General features: G+C 47.6%; 1 protein-coding gene across 5 annotated transcripts in view; it reads left to right on the top strand.

Annotated features, from left to right (window-relative positions):
• The window catches only part of LOC137314431 (coiled-coil domain-containing protein 178), a 363,911-nt gene that overhangs the window by 47,540 nt on the left and 297,191 nt on the right, over window positions 1-19,180 (top strand). For all 5 annotated transcript variants that reach the window (XM_067979795.1, XM_067979798.1, XM_067979796.1 and 2 more), the window contains exon 9: window positions 14,143-14,285. In XM_067979795.1, the coding sequence (XP_067835896.1) occupies window positions 14,143-14,285 (143 nt within the window). The remainder of the gene's footprint in view (window positions 1-14,142; window positions 14,286-19,180) is intronic.

The following is a 19,180-nucleotide window of genomic DNA, read 5'->3' as shown; positions in this document are numbered from 1 at the left end:
GTGCAGCTCCAACAACACTCAAGAAGCTCAACACCATCCAGGACAAAGCAGCCCACTTGATTGGCACCCCATCCACCACCCGAAACATTCGCTCCCTTCACCACTGGCGCACTGAGGCTGCAGTGTGTACCATCTACAGGATACACTGCGGCAACTCGCCAAGGCTTGTTCGACAGCACCTCCCAAACCCGCGACCTCTACCACCTAGAAGGACAAGAGCAGCAGGCACATGGGAACAACACCACCTGCACATTCCCCTCCAAGTCTCACACCATCCTGACTTGGAAATATATCGCCGTTCCTTCATCGTCGCTGGATCAAAATCCTGGAACTCCCGAACAGCACTGTGGGAGAACCTTCACCGCACGGACTGCAGCAGTTCAAGAAGGCGGCTCACCACCACCTTCTCAAGTGCAATTAGGGACGGGGCAATAAATGCTGGCCTTGCCAGCGACGCCTGCATCCCATGAACGAATGTTTTAAAAAGTCAGGAGCAATGTATGAGGTGCCTTCACTTCATCAAGGAGACTGTCATCAATCCATGTCACCTGCTGCAGCCACAGCACGAGCCTCACAGCAGCGCATGGACAGCACTACCTGTGGCTGCCAAGATCACGTGACCCTTAACTATTATGCCACAGGCTCCTTTCAGGTTGTTTCTGGTAACATCAGCAACATCTCACAGTTTGCAGTACACAGATGTATCAGTGAGGTCACCGAGGCTCTCTACGCCAACAGGAACACCTACATTTCCTTCACTATGGACAGAACAAAGCAGGAGGAGAGAGCAGTAGGTTTTTTTTTATTCGTTCATGGGATGTGGGCGTCGCTGGCAAGGCCAGCATTTATTGCCCATCCCTAATTGCCCTTGAGAAGGTGGTGATGAGCTGCCTTCTTGAACCGTTACAGTCCGTGTGGTGAAGGTTCTCCCACAGTGCTGTTAGGTCAGGAATTCCAGGATTTTGACCCAGCGACGATGAAGGAATGGTGACATATTTCCACTTCAGGATGATGTGTGACCTGGAGGGGAAAGTGCAGGTGCTGTTGTTCCCATGTGCGTGCTGCCCTTGTCCTTCTATGTGGTGGAGGTCTTGGATTTGGGAGGCGCTGTCGAAGAAGCTTTAGCAAGTTGCTGCAGTTCATCCTGTGGATGGTACACACTGCAGCTACGGTGCATCGTTGGTGAAGGGAGTGAATGTTTAGGGTGGTGGATGGGGTGCCAATCAAGCAGGCTGCTTTGTCCTGGATAGTGTTGAGCTTCTTGAGTGTTGTTGGAGCTGCACTTATCCAGGCAAGTGGAGAGTATTCCATCACACTCCTGACTTGTGCCTTGTAGATGGTGGAAAGACTTTGGGGAGTCAGGAGGTGAATCATTTGCCACAGAATACCCAGCCTCTGACCTACTCTTGTAGCCACAGTATTTATGTAGCTGGTCCAGTTAAGTTTCTGGTCGATGGTGACCTCCAGGATGTTGATGGCAGGGGATTCGGCGATGGTACTGCCATTGAATGTCAAGGGGAGGCGGTTAGGCTCTCTCTTGTTGGAGATGGTCATTGCCTGGCACTTGTTTGGCACGAATGTTACTTGCACTTATCAGTCCAAGCCTGGATATTGTCCAGGTCTTGCTGCATGCGGGCACGGACTGTTTCATTATCCTTGGGGTTGCGAATGGAACTGAACACTGTGCAATCATCAGCTAACATCCCCATTTCTGACCTTATGATGGAGGGACGGTCGTTAATGAAGCAGCTGAAGATGGTTGGGCCAGAGGTACTCCTGCAGCTATGTCCTGGGGCTGAGATAACTGACCTCCAACAACCACTACCATCTTCCTTTGTGCTAGGTATGACTCCAGCCACTGGAAAGTTTTCCCCCTGATTCTCATGACTTCAATTTTACGAGGGCTCCTTGGTGCCACACTCTGTCAAATGCTGCCTTGATGTCAAGGGCACTCACTCTCACCTCACCTCTGGAATTCAGCTCTTTTGTCCATGTTTGGACCAAGGCTGCAATGAGGTATGGAGCTGAGTTGTCCTGGCGGAACCCAAACTGAGCATCGGTGAGCAGGTTATTGGTGAGTAAGTGCCGCTTGATAGCACTGTTGGCGACACCTTCCATCACTTTGCTGATGATTGCGAGTAGACTGATGGGCGGTAATTGGCTGGATTGGATTTGTCCTGCTTTTTGTGGACAGGACATACCTGGGCAATTTTCCACATTGTCGGGTAGATGCCAATGTGGTAACTGTACTGTAATTGGCTACTTGGCTAGAGGTGCGGCTAGTTCTGGAGCACATGTCTTTAACACTACAGCCAGGATATTGTCAGGGCCTGTAGGCTTTGCTGTATCCAATGCGCTCAGCCGTTTCTTGATATCACATGAAGTGAATGGAATTGGCTAAAGACTGTCTTCTGTGACGATGGGGATATCGGGAGAAGGCCAAGATGGATCATCCACTCAGCCCTTCTGGCTGAAGATGGTTGCAAATGCTTCAGACTAGTCTTTTGCATTTGCGTGCATCGAGGATGGGGATGTTCACGGATCCTCCTCCTCTTGTTAGTTGTTTAATTGTCCACCAGCATTTTCCCCTCTACTTATGTTAGGCTAATTGGTCTGTAATTCCGTATTTTTCTCTCCCTCCTTTTTTAATAGTGTGGTTACATTTGCCACCCTCCAATCTGTAGCAACTGTTCCAGAGTCTAGAATTTTGGAAGATGACCACCAATGCATCCACTATTTCCAGGGCCACTTCCTTTAGTACTCTGGGATGTAGATTATCAGGCTCTAGGGATTTGTCAGCCTTTAGCCCCATTAATTTCCCTTGCACTATTTTTTTTACTAATACTGGTTTCCTTCAGTTCCTCCCTCTCACTAGACCCGTGGTTCCCTAACATTTCTGGGAGGTTATTTGTGTCCTCCTTTGTGAAGACAGAACCAAAGTATGTGTTTAATTGTTCTGTCTTTTCTTTGTTCCCCATTATAATTTCCCCCATTTCTGACTGTAAGGGACCTTTTTTTATTTATTCGTACATGGGATGTGGGCGTCGCTGGCGAGGCCGGCATTTATTGCCCATCCCTAATATTTGTCTTCACTAATCTTTTTCACTTGACATATTTATAGAAGCTTTTACAGTCAGTTTTTATGTTCCCTGCTAGTCTACTCTCATACTCTATTTTTCCCCTCTAAATCAATCTCTTTGTCCTCCTTTGCTGAATTCAGAACTGCTCCCAATCCTCAGGCTTGCCGCTTTTTCTGGCAATTTTATATTTCTCCTCTTTGGATCTAGTACTATCCCTAATTTGTTTTGTAATCCACGGTTGAGCCACCTTTCCTGTTTTATTTTTGCGCCAGACAGGAATGAATAACTGTTGTAATTCCTGCACACGTTCTCTAAATATTAGCCATTGCCTATCCACCGTCATCCCTTTTTAGTAAAGTTCCCCAATCTATCACAGCCAACTCACACCTCATACTTTCGTAATTTCCTTTATTTAGATTCAGGACCCTAGTTTCGGATTCAACTACTTCACTCTCCACCTTAATGAGGAATTCTATCATGTTATGGTCGTTGTTCCCTAAGGGACCCCGCACAACAAAATTGTTAATTAATCCTTTCTCATTGCACAATACCCAGTCTAGGATCGCCTGTTCTCTCTTTAGTTCCTCAACGTATTGGTCTAGAAAACCATCACGTAAACACTCCAGGAATTCCTCCCCCACAGTGTTATTGCTAATTTGGTTTGACCAATCTATCTGTAAATTAAAGTCACCCATGATTATAGTTATACCCTTCTTGCATGCGTCTCTAATTTCCTGATTAATGCCCTCCTCTACATCTCCACTAATGTTTGGGGGCTTATAGACAACCCCCAACAATGTTTTCTGCCCCTTGGTGTTTCTTAGCTTCACCCATACAAATTCCACATCGTGATTTTCCGAGCCAATATCCTTATTCACTATTACATTGATTTCCTCCTTTACTAACAATGCTACCCCACCTCCTTTCCCTTTTTGCCTGTCCTTCCTAAATATTGAATACCCCTGGATGTTCAGTTCCCATACTTGGTCACCCTGCAGCTATGTCTCTGTAATCGCAACTGTATCATACCCTTTAATTTCTGTCTGCGCTGTTAATTCAGCTAGCTTATTGCGAATGCTCCGCGCATTAAGACACAATGCCTTCAGACTTATCTTTTTAAGATTGCTAGTCATCTTAGTTTTATTTTGCACTGTGGCCCTATTTGTTTTTCGCCCTTGTTTTCTCTGCCTTCCACTATTGCTTCTTCCCTTTCTGTCTTTTGTTTCTATCCTTGTTTCCCCCTCCTCTGTCTCCCTGCTTAGGTTCCCATCTCTCTGCCATTCTAGTTTAAACCTTCCCCAACAGCACTAGCAAACACCCCTGTGAGGACATCGGTCCCGGTCCTGCTCGGGTGTAACCCGTCCCGCTTGTACAGGTCCCACCTTCCCCAGAACCAGTCCCAATGTCCCAGGAATCTAAACCCCTCCCTCCTACACCATCCCTGCAGCCACGCATTCATCCGGTCTATTCTCCTGTTCCTATACTCACTAGCACCTGGCACTGGTAGTAATGATGAGATCACCACCCTTGAGGTCCTGCTTTTTAATTTATCTCCTAACTCCTTAAATTCACCTTGCAGGACCTCATCTCTTTTTTTACCTATGTCGTTGGTGCCGATATGGACCACGACTACTGGCTGTTCACCCTCCCCCTCCAGAATGCCCTGCAGCCGCTCCGTGACACTTTGACCCTAGCTCCAGGGAGGCAACATACCATCCTGGAGTCATGTTTGCGGCTGCAGAAATGCCTGTCTGTTCCCCTTACAATTGAATCCCCTATCAATATAGCCCTGCCACTTTTATTCCTCCCCTCCTGTGCAGCAGAGCCACCTGTGGTGCCACGAACTTGGCTGTTGCTGCTTTCCCCTGATAAGCCATCTCCCCCAACAGTATCCAAAGCGGTATATCTGTTTGAGAGGGAGATGGCCCCAGGGGACTCCTGCTCTACCTGCCTAGTCCTTTTACTCTGCCTGGCGGTCACCCATTTACTTTCTGCCTGCGTAATCTTTACCTGCGGTGTGACCACCTCACTGTGCTATCCACGATAATCTCAGCATCGTGGATGCTCCACAGTGAATCCACCCGCAGCTCCAGCTCCGAAATGCAGTTAGCCAGTAGCTGCAGCTGGACACACTTCCTGCACACTTGGCCGCCAGGGATACCTGTAGTGTCCATGACTTCCCACATAGTGCAGGCGGAGCATATCACGGGTGCGAGCTCTGCTTCCGTGACTTGCCTTAGATTTACACTGCGTTCACCTCTCGAACTCTCTTCCCGCTCTCGGACTCTCCATTTACACCACGCTCTCCTCTTGCTCTCGGACTCTCCATTTACACCGCGCTCACCTCTCGGACTCTCCTCTTGCTCTCGGACTCTCCTTTTACACTGTGCTCACCTCTCGGACTCTCCTTTTACACTGCGCTGACCTCTTGGACTCCCTTCCCACTCTCGGACTCTCCTTTTACACTGCGCTGACCTCTTGGACTCTCTTCCCACTCTCGGACTCTCCTTTTGCTCTCGGACTCTCCTTTTACATTGTGCTCACCTTTTGGACTCTCCTTTTACACTGTGCTCACCTCTCGGACTCTCCTTTTACACTGCGCTCACCTCTCGGACTCTCTTCCCGCTCTCGGACTCTCCTTTTACACCGGGTAGGACGGCAGATTTTCTTCCCTAAAGGACATTAGTGAACCAGATGGGTTTTTATGACAATCCGGTAGTTTCATGGCCACCGTTACTGATACTAGTTTTTTAAATTCCAGATTTTATTTAATTAATTGATTTTAAATTCCCCAGCTGCCGTGGCGGGATTTGAAGTCATGCCCACGTAGCAAGCTTCCCAAGGTGCAAGGTGCTACAGACTGCACACATATCGCCTTGCGTGCTCCCTGGCACCAGCCTAGCATCTTTATCAATTGAAAGGGATTCTACTCCCTCAACTTACAGCTGGATTGCGACCACAGACAGCGCGTCATGCAGGTCTGTGCCAGTATCCTGGCAGCAGTCATGACTCTTTCATCCTGCACCAGTCATCTGTGCTGCCTTTATTCCAACAAGGCTGCTAAGTTACAGGCTGGCTATTGGGAGACTAGGGCTATCTCCTCCAGACATGGCTTATGACTGCAGCCAGGAACCTGTGCACAGCTGCAGAGCAGCACCCTGGGGAAGCTTGCTACGTGGGCATGACTTCAAATCCCGCCATGGCAGCTGGGGAATTTAAAATCAATTAATTAAATAAAATCTGGAAGACCATGCTTCTATAAGGAACATCATCGAGCAACAATCACCATGCTCAATCAACGCTTCTACTGCCTGGATTGACCCAGAGGAGCTTTAAAGTACATCCCTGAGCAGGCCATCGGCTGCTATGTGCTGTACATCTTTGCCATCATGAGGGGAAAAGCCTTTACCACTACCTGGGCAGCAACAAGTGGAGAAGGGGGAATGGGAGCAGGACCTTGAAGAGGGGGAGAAGGGGAAGCATGCAATCACCATTGCCCCTACCTGCCAGAACTCCCAGAGACCAGCTTGTTGAGGAATGCACCTCCTAAATCAGGCCTCCCATTCCCCATTCAGCAACAGTTCCACAATCCTTACTACCACTCTCCTTACAACCGCCATCCGATTGCCTTCTTTCACTCCAGACTTCTGGGTCTTGCCCTCACTTCACTACAAAGACAAACACCAACATCAAATCCAGAACTAAAAACAAATTTATCAAATGAATATTGTCATGGCGTGTCAGCATTGACAAAAAAAATGATCACAACTCACTCTTGTGCAAGCATTTAGTGCCTGTCTTGTGCACTCATTTTCCTATCCTCATGCTCCTATGAAGTGGTTCCCCAGTGTCTACAGCTTGGGAGATGGAAAACTGCTCAGCGGCTATCATTGAGGACTCTTCAAATGACCTTTGGAGGATGAGCTCGAACAGATCTGGGCCTTGAGGGCCCGACTGCAGACTGCAGCATCTCTGTGTGGGCCAGGTCACTGATGGAGAGGCTGGCAATGGAGCAGGCATGCTGTCAAGACAGAAGGTGCCTCTCCCAATGAGCCACGGCCACTCTACTGCAAAAAAGAATGGAGTGTGTTAGTGAGACTCTTGTGAGGTATTGCGAGAGTGTGGCTGTCATGGTGGAATGGCTGATAGTCTGTGTGTGAGATATGAGCTGTGGGTAAGTGAGGGTTGTAATAGTGAAAAGCAAAATACTACAGATGCTGGAAATCTGAATTAAGAACAGAAAATGCTGGAAAAGCTCAGCAAGTGAGGCAGCATCTGTGGAGAAAGAAACAGAGTTAACGTTTCAGGTCAAAGATCTTTCATCAGAACTGGAAGATGTTAGAGTTAAAGTTTTTAAGCAAGTACAGAGCCAGGGAAAGGAGGGGAGGGAGGGGAGGAGAGGACAGAACAAAATGGAAGGTCTGTGATAGGGTGGAGGGCATGAGTGATAAAATGACAAAAGGAATGATGGTGCAAGGCAAGGAAGGTGGTAATGGGACAAGGTAAGAAACAAAAGATGGGTCTAGAGGAGCTGTAAATGGCAACAGCAGAACCATTACCAGCAGCTACTGTCCCACAAAAAAAAATGGGAGCAGTAATTATGATCTGAAATTATTGAAACCAGTGTTGAGTCTGAAAGGCTGTAAAGTGCCTAAATGAAAGATGAGGTGTTGTTCCTCGAGCTTCCGTTGAGCTTCATTGGATAAGTGTAAGAGGCCAAGGTCAGAGTGGGAGTGGGAAGGGGAATTAAAATGGCAAGTGACCAGCAGGTCAGGGTCACGCTTGCAGACAGAGCGTAGATGTTCAGCAAAGTGATCACTCAATCTGCGTTTGGTCTCCCCAATGTCGAGAAGACTGCATTGTGAGCAGCGAATATAGTATACTAAATTGAAAGAAGTACAAGTAAACCGCTGTTTCTCCTGGAAGGAGTGTTTGGGGCGCTGGACGGTGAAAGTGCAGGTGTTACATCTCCTGTGCTCGCACGGGAAGGTGCCATGGGGAGGAGAGGGGTAGTTGGGGATGATGGAAGAGTGGACCAGGATGTCGCGGAGGGAATGGTCCCTTCGGAATCCTGAAAGTGGGGGGGGGGGGGGGGGGTGGGAAGATGTGTTTGGTGGTGGGATTATGCTGGAGCTGGCGGAAATGGTGTAGGATGATACATTGAATGTTGAGGCTTGTGGGGTGGAAGCGAGGACAAAGGAGACCCTATCATGGTCTGGGAGGGAGGGGAAAGGGTGAGGGCAGAAGTGTGGACATAATTGAGGGCCCTGTCAACTTCAGTGGAGGGAATCCTCGGTTCAGGAAAAGGGACGACATATTGGAAGCACTGGTGTGGAAGGTGGCATCGTCAGAACAGATGTGACGGAGACGGAGAAACTGAGAGAAGGGAATAGAGTCCTTACAGGAAGTGGGTTGGGAGGTAGTGTAATCAAGGTAACTTATAATGGATATTGGTTGACAGCCTATCCCCAGAAATGGACACACAGAAGTTGAGGAAGGGAAGAGTTAGAGATGGACCATGTGAAGACGAGGGAAGGGTGGACATTGGAAGCAAAGTTGATAAAAATTTTCCAGCTCAGGACGAGAGCAGGAAGTGGCACCAGTACAGTCATCAATGTACAGGAAATAGATGTGAGGGTGGGGACCTGATTAGGACTGGAACAAAGAATGTTCCACGTATCTCACAAAAAGGCAGGCACAGCTGGGACCCATACAGGTTCCCATAGTGACACCTTTTATTTGGAGGAAGTGAGTGGAGTCAAAGGAGAAGTTGTTAAATGTAAAAACAAGTTCAGCCAGGTGGAGGAGAGTGGTGGTTGATGGGGACTGGTTGGGCCTCTGTTGAAGGAAGAAGCGGAGGGCCCGTAGGCTGTCCTGATGGGGGATGGAGGTGTAGAAGGACTGGACGTCCATGGTGAAAAGGAGATGGTTAGGGCCGGGGAACTGGAAACTGTTAAAGTGGCGGAGGGCGTCGGAAGTGTCACGGATGTAGGTTGGAAGAGACTGGAAAAGAGGAGAAAAAAAGAGTGGAGATAGGAGGAAATAAGGGCAAGAACAGGCTGAAATGATGGGTCTCCCGGCACAGTCCTGTTTGTGGATCTTGAGAAGGAGGTAGAAGCGGGCTGTGCGGGGTTGGGGGACCATGAAGTTGGAGACCGTGGGGGGAGATCTTCAGAGGAGATGAGGTCAGTGACGGTCTGGGAAACTATGGCTTGATGTTTGGCGGTAGAGTCATGGTCCAGAGGGAGGTAGGAGGAGGTGTCGGAAAGTTGGCATTCAACCTCCCCAAGGTAGAGGTCTGTTCGCAACAAAACAACAGCGCCGTCCTTATCAGCAGGTTTAATGACAATGCCTTGGTTCGACCTGACTGAATGGAGTGCTGCAAATTCAGAGGGAGGTAGGTTAGAGTGAGGAGGGGAGTGGAGAAATTGAGACGGCCGATGTCACGCCGGTAGTTCGCAATGAAAAGATCAAGGGTAAGAGGCCAGAGGGAGGGGTCCAGTTGGAAGCAGAATTCTGAAGACAGGAGAAAGAGTCTGCTGTGCGGGGGGAAGACTCCTGGCCAAAGAAGTGGGTGCGAAGGCGACGGAAGAAGAGCTCAGCATTGTGTCAAGCTCGAAATTCATTGAGTTGGGGGCGTAAGGGGATGAAGCTAAGGCCTTTGCTGAGGACTGATCATTCACCGGAGAGGGAAAGGCCAGAGGGAATAGTGAAAACATGATGAAGGGTGAGATTTGAGGGAGGGATAGGGTCAGAGGAAAGTGAAGGGGAAGAAGGATCAGGAGGGGCGTTGGTATCTAAGAGTTGTTGAAGCTTGTGATCCTAAACCCACGGTCCTTGCAGGTTGTAATAGTAGTGAGTCTGAGTATAAGGAGAAGGGGGTTTCGTGAAATGTGGTGCAATAATTGAGAGAGTAAAGGAAAGTGGGGAAGGGGAGTCGTGAGTGTTGATTAATGAGGATGTAAGTGGTGCAATTGTGAGCAGAGAGTTTGAGAGCAGTCTTCCTAGCTTAACAACTCTAGTTAGATCATTGAATTTCTTGCGGCATTTTCTTCCACTGTCGGCGAAGTAGATGCTTAGACGTGCAGCCAATGAGCAGCGCGAGTAGTGCTGTCTGCACACCTGCATCATTATAATCAGCAGGCAGCAGGAATAATGCATGCTGCCTCAGTCGACGTTAACAAGCACGTGCAGTGCATACCCGCCCCCTGTTTGCGCAGATTGGAGTTCCAGGCCCAGTACCTATTTGCCTGTTTAAATACCTGAAGACGCAGTTCAGAACCAAGCCAACAGAGCGGGAGAAGATCACCCGATCAAAATGGAAGTGCTACAATGCACATTTCTTGTTTCATTGATTTTTTTTTGCTTTCAAAGTGATATCTTATTTGTAGATACAGATCAGATTTTCTTCAATGGGTACGGTAGCATAGTGGTTATGTTACTTGACTAGAAATCCAGGGGCCGGATTAATAATCCGGCGTCGTGAGTTCAAATCCCGCCACGGCAGCTGGAGAATTTAAATTCAATTAATTAAATAAAATCTGGAATAAAAGTAACTAGTATCAGTAATACTGGCCATGAAACTACCGGATCTGTCGTGAAAACCCATCTGGTTCACTAATCCCCTTCAGGGAAGGAAACCTGCCGTCCTTACCCGGTCTGGCCTATATGTGACTCCTGACCCACAACAATGTGGTTGATTCTTAATCACTCTCTGAAATGGCCGAGCAAGCCACCCAGTTATACAATCCCGCTACAGAAAGTCACAATAATAAAACGGGACGGACCACCCAGCACCGGACACGACAAAGGCAAACCAAGCCCAGTTGACCCTGTAAATTCCTCCTCACTAACAGCTGGGGATTTGTGCCAAAATTGGGAGAGCTGTCCCACAGACGAGTCAAGCAACAGCCTGACATAGCCATACTCACAGAATCATACGTTTCAGCCAATGTCCCAGACTCTTCCATCATCATCCCTGGGTATATCCTGTCCCTACCGGCAGGACAGACCCACCAGAGGTGGCGGTATAGTGGTATACAGTCAGGAGGGAATAGACCTGGGAGTCCTCAACATTGACTCCAGATCCCATGAAATCTCATAGCATCAGGTCAAACATGTGCAAGGAAACCTTCTGCTGATTACCACCTACCGCCCTCCCTCAGCTGATGAATCAGTCGTCCTCCGTGTTGAGCACCACTTGGAGGAAGCACTGAGGGTAGCAAGGGCACAGAATGTACTCTGGGTGGGGGACTTCAATATCCATCATCAAGAGTGGCTCGGTAGCACCACTACTGACCGAGCTGGCCAAGTCCTGAAGGACATAGCTGCCAGACTGAGCGAACCAACACAAGGGAAGAATCTACTTGACCTCATCCTCATAGGAACATAGGAATAGGAGTAGGCCATTCAGCCCCTCGTGCCTGCTCCGCCATTTGATAAGATCATGGCTGATCTGTGATCTAACTCCATATACCTGCTTTTGGTCCATATTCCTTAATACCTTTGGTTGCCAAAAAGCTATCTATCTCAGATTTAAATTTAGCAATTGAGCTCGTATCAATTGCCGTTTGCGGAAGAGAGTTCCAAACTTCTACCACCCTTTGTGTGTAGAAATGTTTTCTAATCTCACTCCTGAAAGGTCTGGCTCTAATTTTTAGACTGTGCCCCCTACTCCTAGAATCCCGAACCAGCAGAAATAGTTTCTCTCTATCCACCCTATCTGTTCCCCTCACCAATCTACCTGTCGCAGATGCATCTGTCCATAACAGTATTGGTAGGAGTGGTCACCGCACAGTCCCTGTGGAGACGAAGTCCCGTCTTCACACTGAGGACACCATCCAACATGTTGTGTGGCACTATCACCGTGCTAAATGGGATAGATTGAGAACAAATCGAGCATCTCAAAACTGGGCATCCATGAGGCGCTGTGGGCCATCAGCAGCAGCAGAATTATATTCCAGCACAATCTGTAACCTCATGGCTCGGCATATTCCTCCCCCTACCATTACCAACAAGCGAGGGGATCAACCCTGGTTCAATGAGGAGTGTAGAAGAGCATGCCAGGCATACATAAAAATGAGGTGCCAACCTGGTGAAGGTACAACACAGGACTACAGGCATGCTAGACAGCGGAAGCAACATGCTACAGACAGAGCTAAGCGATTCCACAAGTAACTGATCAGATCAAAGCTGTGGAGTCCTGCCACATCCAGTTTTGAATGGTGGTGGACAATTAAACAACTAACGGGAGGAGGAGGCTCTGTGAACATCTCCATCCTCAATAATGGCGGAGTCCAGCACGTGAATGGAAAAGACAAGTCCGAAGCGATTGCAACCATCTTCAGCCAGAAGTGCCGAGTGGATGATCCATCTCGGCCTCCTCCCGATATCCCGACCATCACAGAAGCCAGTCTTCAATCAATTTGATTCATTACACGTGATATCAAAAAACGGCTGAGTGCACTGGATACACCAAAGGCTATGGACCCTGACAACATCCCGGCTGCAGTGCTGAAGACTTGTGCTCCAGAACTAGCTGCGCCTCTAGCCACAACGCTATCATTTACCCGACAATGTGGAAAATTGCCCAGGTATGTCCTGTCCACAAAAAGCAGGACAAATCCAATCCGGCCAATTACCGCCCCATCAGTCTACTCTCAATCATCAGCAAAGTGATGGAAGGTGCCATCGACAGTGCTATCAAGCGGCACTTACTCACCAATAATCTGCCCACTGATGCTCATTTTGGGTTCCGCCAGGACCACTCGGCTCCAGACCTCATTACAGCCTTGGTCCAAACATGGTGAAAAGAGCTGAATTCCAGAGGTGAATTGAGAGTGACTACCCTTGACATCAAGGCAGCATTTGACCAAGTGTGGCACCATGGAGCCCTCGTAAAATTGACTTCAATGAGAATCAGGGCAAAACTCAATGGTTGGAGTCATACCTGGCACAGAGGAAGACGGTAGTGGTTGTTGGGGGCCAATCATCTCAGCCCTAGCACATTGCTGCAGGAGTTCCTCAGGGCAGTGTCCTAGGCCCAACCATCTTCAGCTGCTTCATCAATGACCTTCCATCCATCATAAGGTCAGAAATGGGGATGTTCGCTGATGATTGCACACTGTTCAATTCCATTCATATCCCCTCAGATAATGAAGCAGTCCGTGCCCGCATGCAGCAAGACCTGGACAACATCCAGGCTTGGGCTGATAAATGACAAGTAAGATTTGCGCCAGACAAGTGCCAGGCAATGACCATCTCCAACAAGAGAGAGTCTAACCACCTCCCCTTGACATTCAACAGCATTACCATCACCGAATCCCGCACCATCAACATCCTGGGGGTCACTATTGACCAGGAACTTAACTGGACCAGCCATATAAATACTGTGGCTAAAAGAGCAGGTCAGAGGCTGGGCATTCTGCAGCGAGTGACTCACCTCCTGACTCCCCAAAGCCTTTCCACCATCTACAAGGCACAAGTCAGGTGTGTGATGGAATACGCTCCACTTGCTTGGATGAGTGCAGCTCCAACAACACTCAAGAAGCTCGATACAATCCAGGACAACGCAGCTCGCTTGATTGGCACCCCATCCACCACTCTAAACATTCACTCCCTTCACCACCGATGCACCGTGGCTGCAGTGTGTACCATCTACAGGATGCACTGCAGCAACTCGCCAAGGCTTCTTCGACAGCACCTCCCCACCTAGAAAGACAAGGGCAGCAGGCACATGGGAACAACACCACCTGCACGTTCCCCTCCAAGTCACATACCATCCTGACTTGGAAATACATTGCCGTTCCTTCAACGTCACTGGTTCAAAATTCTAGAACTCCCTACCTAACAGCACTGTAGGAGAATTTTCACCACACGGACTGCGGCAGTTCAAGAAGGCGGCTCACCACCACCTTCTCAAGGGCAGTTAGGGATGGGCAATAAATGCCGGCCTTGCCAGTGACGACAACATCCCATGAATGAATAAAAAAAATAAGAACTTTGTATATACTGTCGATAATCTAACACTATTATATGTAAACTGATTTTCTTTGTTCTTGAGGTAACTGAAATCTTTAACAAAGTTGACCGGGACCTTAATAAAGTACAGCAGGACTTTAAAAGTACCAGCACTAAAGCACAGTTAGAAGAAAAGGTGATGCATGCGGAACTTGCCTCCATAGCGAGCAAAACAAAACAGCTCCGGTAAGAATATTTTGGTAATCTTTAATTAAAGAACTTGTAGATATTTACCTTGAAATTCCAAAATACCATGCGAGGATAAATTATTTACTGGTAATTCAATTCTTAAAAGGTAGAAGTTTTGTTGGAGTTCTAAGGACTTTATACATATATGTATAATCTACTCATTGGAGTTCAGAAGAATGAGAGGCGATCTTATTGAAACATATAAGATTGTGAAGGGGCTTGATCGGGTGGATGCTGTAAGGATGTTCCCAAGGATGGGTGAAATTCGAACTAGGGGGCATAATCTTAGAATAAGGGGCTGCTCTTTCAAAACTGTGGAAGCTACATCATTAAATAAATTTAAAACAGAAATAGACAGTTTCCTAGAAGTGAAGGGAATTAGGGGTTACAGGGAGCAGGCACGAAATTGGACATGAATTTAGATTTGAGGTTAGGATCAGATCAGCCATGATCTTATTGAATGGTGGAGCAGGCTCGAGGGGCCGATTGGCCTACTCCTGCTCCTATTTCTTATGTTCTTATGTTCTTATATAAAAAATATATTTTCTGTCTCCTTCAATTAACAAATGTCTAACTAAATCAGCACCTTCAAAGAGAAACCAAAGGACCAATCTTATGATAGTAGCTTTCAGCGTGGAATCTAACCTGGCAGGCCCACACATTCATAAAATCACCCCAATAATGTGTGTGCCTCTTAGAGCATTGCACCTTCTGTGAAGTATTGTTGTTACTGCCATGATCAACTCTCTATCATCTGTATAACATTTTAATTTCATCTGAATTATTTCTTTCCCATTATCAGCACCTCAATTATTCCTGTGCTTTTGTTGAGCAGCTCTGCATTTTCCAGTAAGATGCCAGGTCTTTAAGGCAGTTTCATTATTTTTCTGGACCATTTTATTCAATTGTGAACGTCCAATTTTGATTTCAAAATTTTCATTAATTGCACCAAAAAAACCTGGTAATTGGCTATAATTGGTGACTGCAGGCAAAGAGCTACAGGTTGCAAGTGTTGTCAAAAGTTTAAACAAGAATAGCTGCTATGGTTGGAAAGAATTATCCTCCTGCAAACAATTAAAATCTTGAAAGGGACAGCTATTCATTCCTCTGATTTTCCTATTTTCATGACTTATCTTAATTCAAAGGTAGATAGCCACTATACCTAAAAGTGAATAATCAATCTTTTTGGTGTTAAAGAAACATAGAAAATAGGAGCAGGAGTATGCCATTCGGCCCTTCGATATGATCATGGCTGATCCTCTATCTCAATACCATATTTCCGCTCACTCCCCATTCCCCATGATGCCTTTTGTGTCTAGAAATCTATCCAGCTCCTTCTTAAATATATTCAGTGACTTGGCCTCCACAGTCTTCCGTGGTAGAGAATTCCATAGGTTCACCACCCTCTGCGTGAAGAAATTTCTCCTCATCTCAGTCCTAAACGTCCTACCCCGTATCCTGAGACTGTGACCCCCTCGTTCTGGAGCCCGCCCCCCCCTCAGCCAGGGGAAATATCCACCCTGCATCCAGTCTGTCTAGCCCTGTCAGAATTTTATACCAGGTACGGTAGCATAGTGGTTATCTTACTGGACTAATAATCCAGAGGCCTGGACTAATAATCCAGAGTCATGCGTTCAAATCTCCACCACGGCAGCTGGGGAATTTAAATTCAATTAATTAAATAAAATCTGGAATTTAAAAAAACTAGTATCAGTAGTGGTGGCCATAAAACTACAGGATTGTTGTAAAAACCCATCTGGTTCACTAATGTCCTTCAAGGGAGGAAACCTGATGTCCTTACCTGGTCTGGCCTAAACGTGACTCCAGACCCACAGCAATGTGGTTGATTCTTAATTGCCCTTTGAAATGGCCTAACAAGCCACTCAGTTGTACAATCTCTCAAAAAAAAAGTCATAATAAGAATAAAACCGGATGGACCACGAGGCACCGGACACGACATAGGCAAACCAAGCCCAGTCGACCCTGCAAAGTCCTCCTCACTAACATCTGGGGACTTGTGCCAAAATAGGGAGATCTATCCTACAGACGAGTCAAGCAACAGCCTGACATAATCATACCTTTCAGCCAACATCCTAGACTCTTCCATTACCATCCCTGGGTATGTCCTGTGGCACCGGCAGGACAGACCGACCAGAGGTGGCGGTACAGTGATATACAGTCAGGAGGGAGTGGCCCTGGGAGTCCTCAACATTGACTCCAGACCCAATGAAATCTCATGGCATCAGGTCAAACATGGGCAAGGAAACCTCCTGCTGATTACCACCTACCGTCCTCCCTCAGCTGATGAATCAGTATTCCTCCATGTTGAGCACCACTTGGAGGAAGCACTGAGGGTAGCGAAGGCACAGAATGTACTCTGGGTGGGGGACTTCAATGTCCATCACCAAGAGTGGCTTGGTAGTACCACTGCTGGCCGAGTCCTGAAGGACATAGCTGCCAGATTGGACCTGTGGCAGGTGGTGAGTGAACCAACACAAGGGAAAAACCTACTTCACCTCGTCCTCACTAATCTACCTGTCGCAAATGCATCTGTCCATGACAGTATTGATAGGAGTGACCACCGCACAGTCCTCGTGGAGACGAAGTCCCGTCTTCACGCTGAGGACACCATCCAACGTGTTGTGTGGCACTACCACCGTGCTAAATGGGATACATTCAGAACAGATCTAGCAGCACAAAACTGGGGATGGCATCCATGAGGTGCCATCAGCAGCAGCAGATTTGTATTCCAGCACAACCTCATGGCCTGGCATTTTCCTTACTCTACCATTACCTACAAGCCAGGGAATCAACCCTGGTTCAAGGAGGAGTGTAGAAGAGCATGCCAGGAGCAGCACCAGGCATACCTCAAAATGAGGTGCCAACCTGGATGAAGCTACAACACATGACTACATACATGCTAAACAGCGGAAGCAACATGCCATAGTCAGAGTTGAGCGATTGCACAACTAACAGATCAGATCAAAGCTCTGCAGTCCTGTCACATCCAGTCGTGAATGGTGGTGGACAATTAAACAACGAACGGGAGGAGGAGGCTCTGTAAGCATCCCCATCCTCAATGAAGGCAGAGTCCAGCAAGTGAGTGCAAAAGACAAGTCTGAAGCGTTTGCAACCATCTTCAGCCAGAAGTGCCGAATGGATATCCCGACCATTACAGAAGCCAGTCTTCAGCCAATTCAATTCACTCCACGTGAAATCAAGAAACGGCTGAGTGCACTGGATACAGCAAAGGCTATGGGCCCCGACAACATCCCGGCTGTAGCGCTGAAGACTTGTGCTCCAGAACTAGCCGCGCCTCTAGCCAAACAGTTCCAGTACAGCTACAACACTGGCATCCACCCGACAGTGTGGAAAATTGCCCAGGTATGTCCTGTCCGCAAAAAGCAGGACAAATCCAATCTGGCCGATTACCGCCCCATCAGTTTACTCTCAATCATCAGCAAAGTGATGGAAGGTGTTGTCGACAATGCTATCAAGCTGCACTTACTCACCAATAACCTGCTCACTGATACTCAGTTTGGGTTCCGCCAGGACCACTCGGCTCCAGACCTCATTACAGCCTTGGTCCAAACATGGACAAAAGAGCTGAATTCCAGAGGTGAGGTGAGAGTGAGTGCCCTTGACATCAAGGCAGCATTTGACTGAGTGTGGCACCAAGGAGCCCTAGTAAAATTGAAGTCACATAGGAATATAGGAACAGGAATAGGCCATTCAGCCCCTCGAGTGTGCTCCGCCATTTGATAAGATCATGGCTGATCTGTTATCTAACTCCATATACCTGCCTTTGGCCCATGTCCCTTAATACCTTTGATTGCCAAAAAGCTATCTATCTCACATTTAAATTTAGCAATTGAGCTAGTATCAATTGCCGTTTGCAGAAGAGAGTTCCAAACTTCTATCACCCTTTGTGTGTAGAAATGTTTTCTAATCTCACTCATGAAAGGTCTGGCTCTAATTTTTAGACTGTGCCCCCTACTTCTAGAATCCCCAACCAGCGGAAATAGTTTCTCTCTATCCACCCAATTTGTTCCCCTTAATATCTTATAAACTTTGATCAGATCACCCCTTAACCTTCGAAACTCTAGTGGATACAACCCCAATTTGTGTAATCTCTCCTCGTAACTTAACCCTTGAAGTCCGGGTATCATTCTAGTAAACCTACACTGCACTCCCTCCAAGGCCAATATGTCCTTCCGAAGGTCCGGTGCCCAGAACAGCTCACAGTACTCCAGGTGCGGTCGAACCAGGGTTTTGTACAGCTGCAGCATAACTTCTGCCCCCTTGTACTCTCATCCTCCAGATATAAAGGCCAGCATTCCATTAGCCTTATTGATTATTTTCTGCACCTGTTCATGACACTTCACTGATCCATGTACCTGAACCCCGAGGTCCCTTTGAACAGCCTTCTGTGGTAGAGAATTCCACAGGTTCACCACCATCTGAGTGAAGAAATTTCTCCTCATCTTAGTCCTAAATGTCCCACCCTGCGCCCTGAGACTGTGACCCCTCGTTCTGGACCCCCCAGACAGGGGAAACATCCTCCCTGCATCCAGTCTGTCTAGCCCTGTCAGAATTTTATATGTTTCAATGCGATCCCCTCTCATTCTTCTAAACTCAAGTGAATACAGGCCAAGTCAACCCAATCTCTCCTCATACCACAGTCCTGCCATCCCAGGAATCAGTCTGGGGGTGAACCTTCGCTGCACTCCCTCTATGGCAAGTATATCCTTTCTTAGGTAAGGAGACCAAAACTGCACACAATACTCCAGGTGTGGTCTCACCAAGGCCCTGTATAACTGCAGTAAGACATCCTTGCTCCTGTACTCAAATCCTCTTGCAATGAAGGCCAACATACCATTTGACTTCCTAAC

This window comes from Heptranchias perlo, chromosome 3 (assembly GCF_035084215.1).
Source record: "Heptranchias perlo isolate sHepPer1 chromosome 3, sHepPer1.hap1, whole genome shotgun sequence".
Classification (NCBI taxonomy): Eukaryota; Metazoa; Chordata; class Chondrichthyes; order Hexanchiformes; family Hexanchidae; genus Heptranchias; species Heptranchias perlo.
The sequence above is the reverse complement of the archived record's forward strand: the minus strand, read 5'-3'. Positions and strand labels throughout refer to the sequence as shown.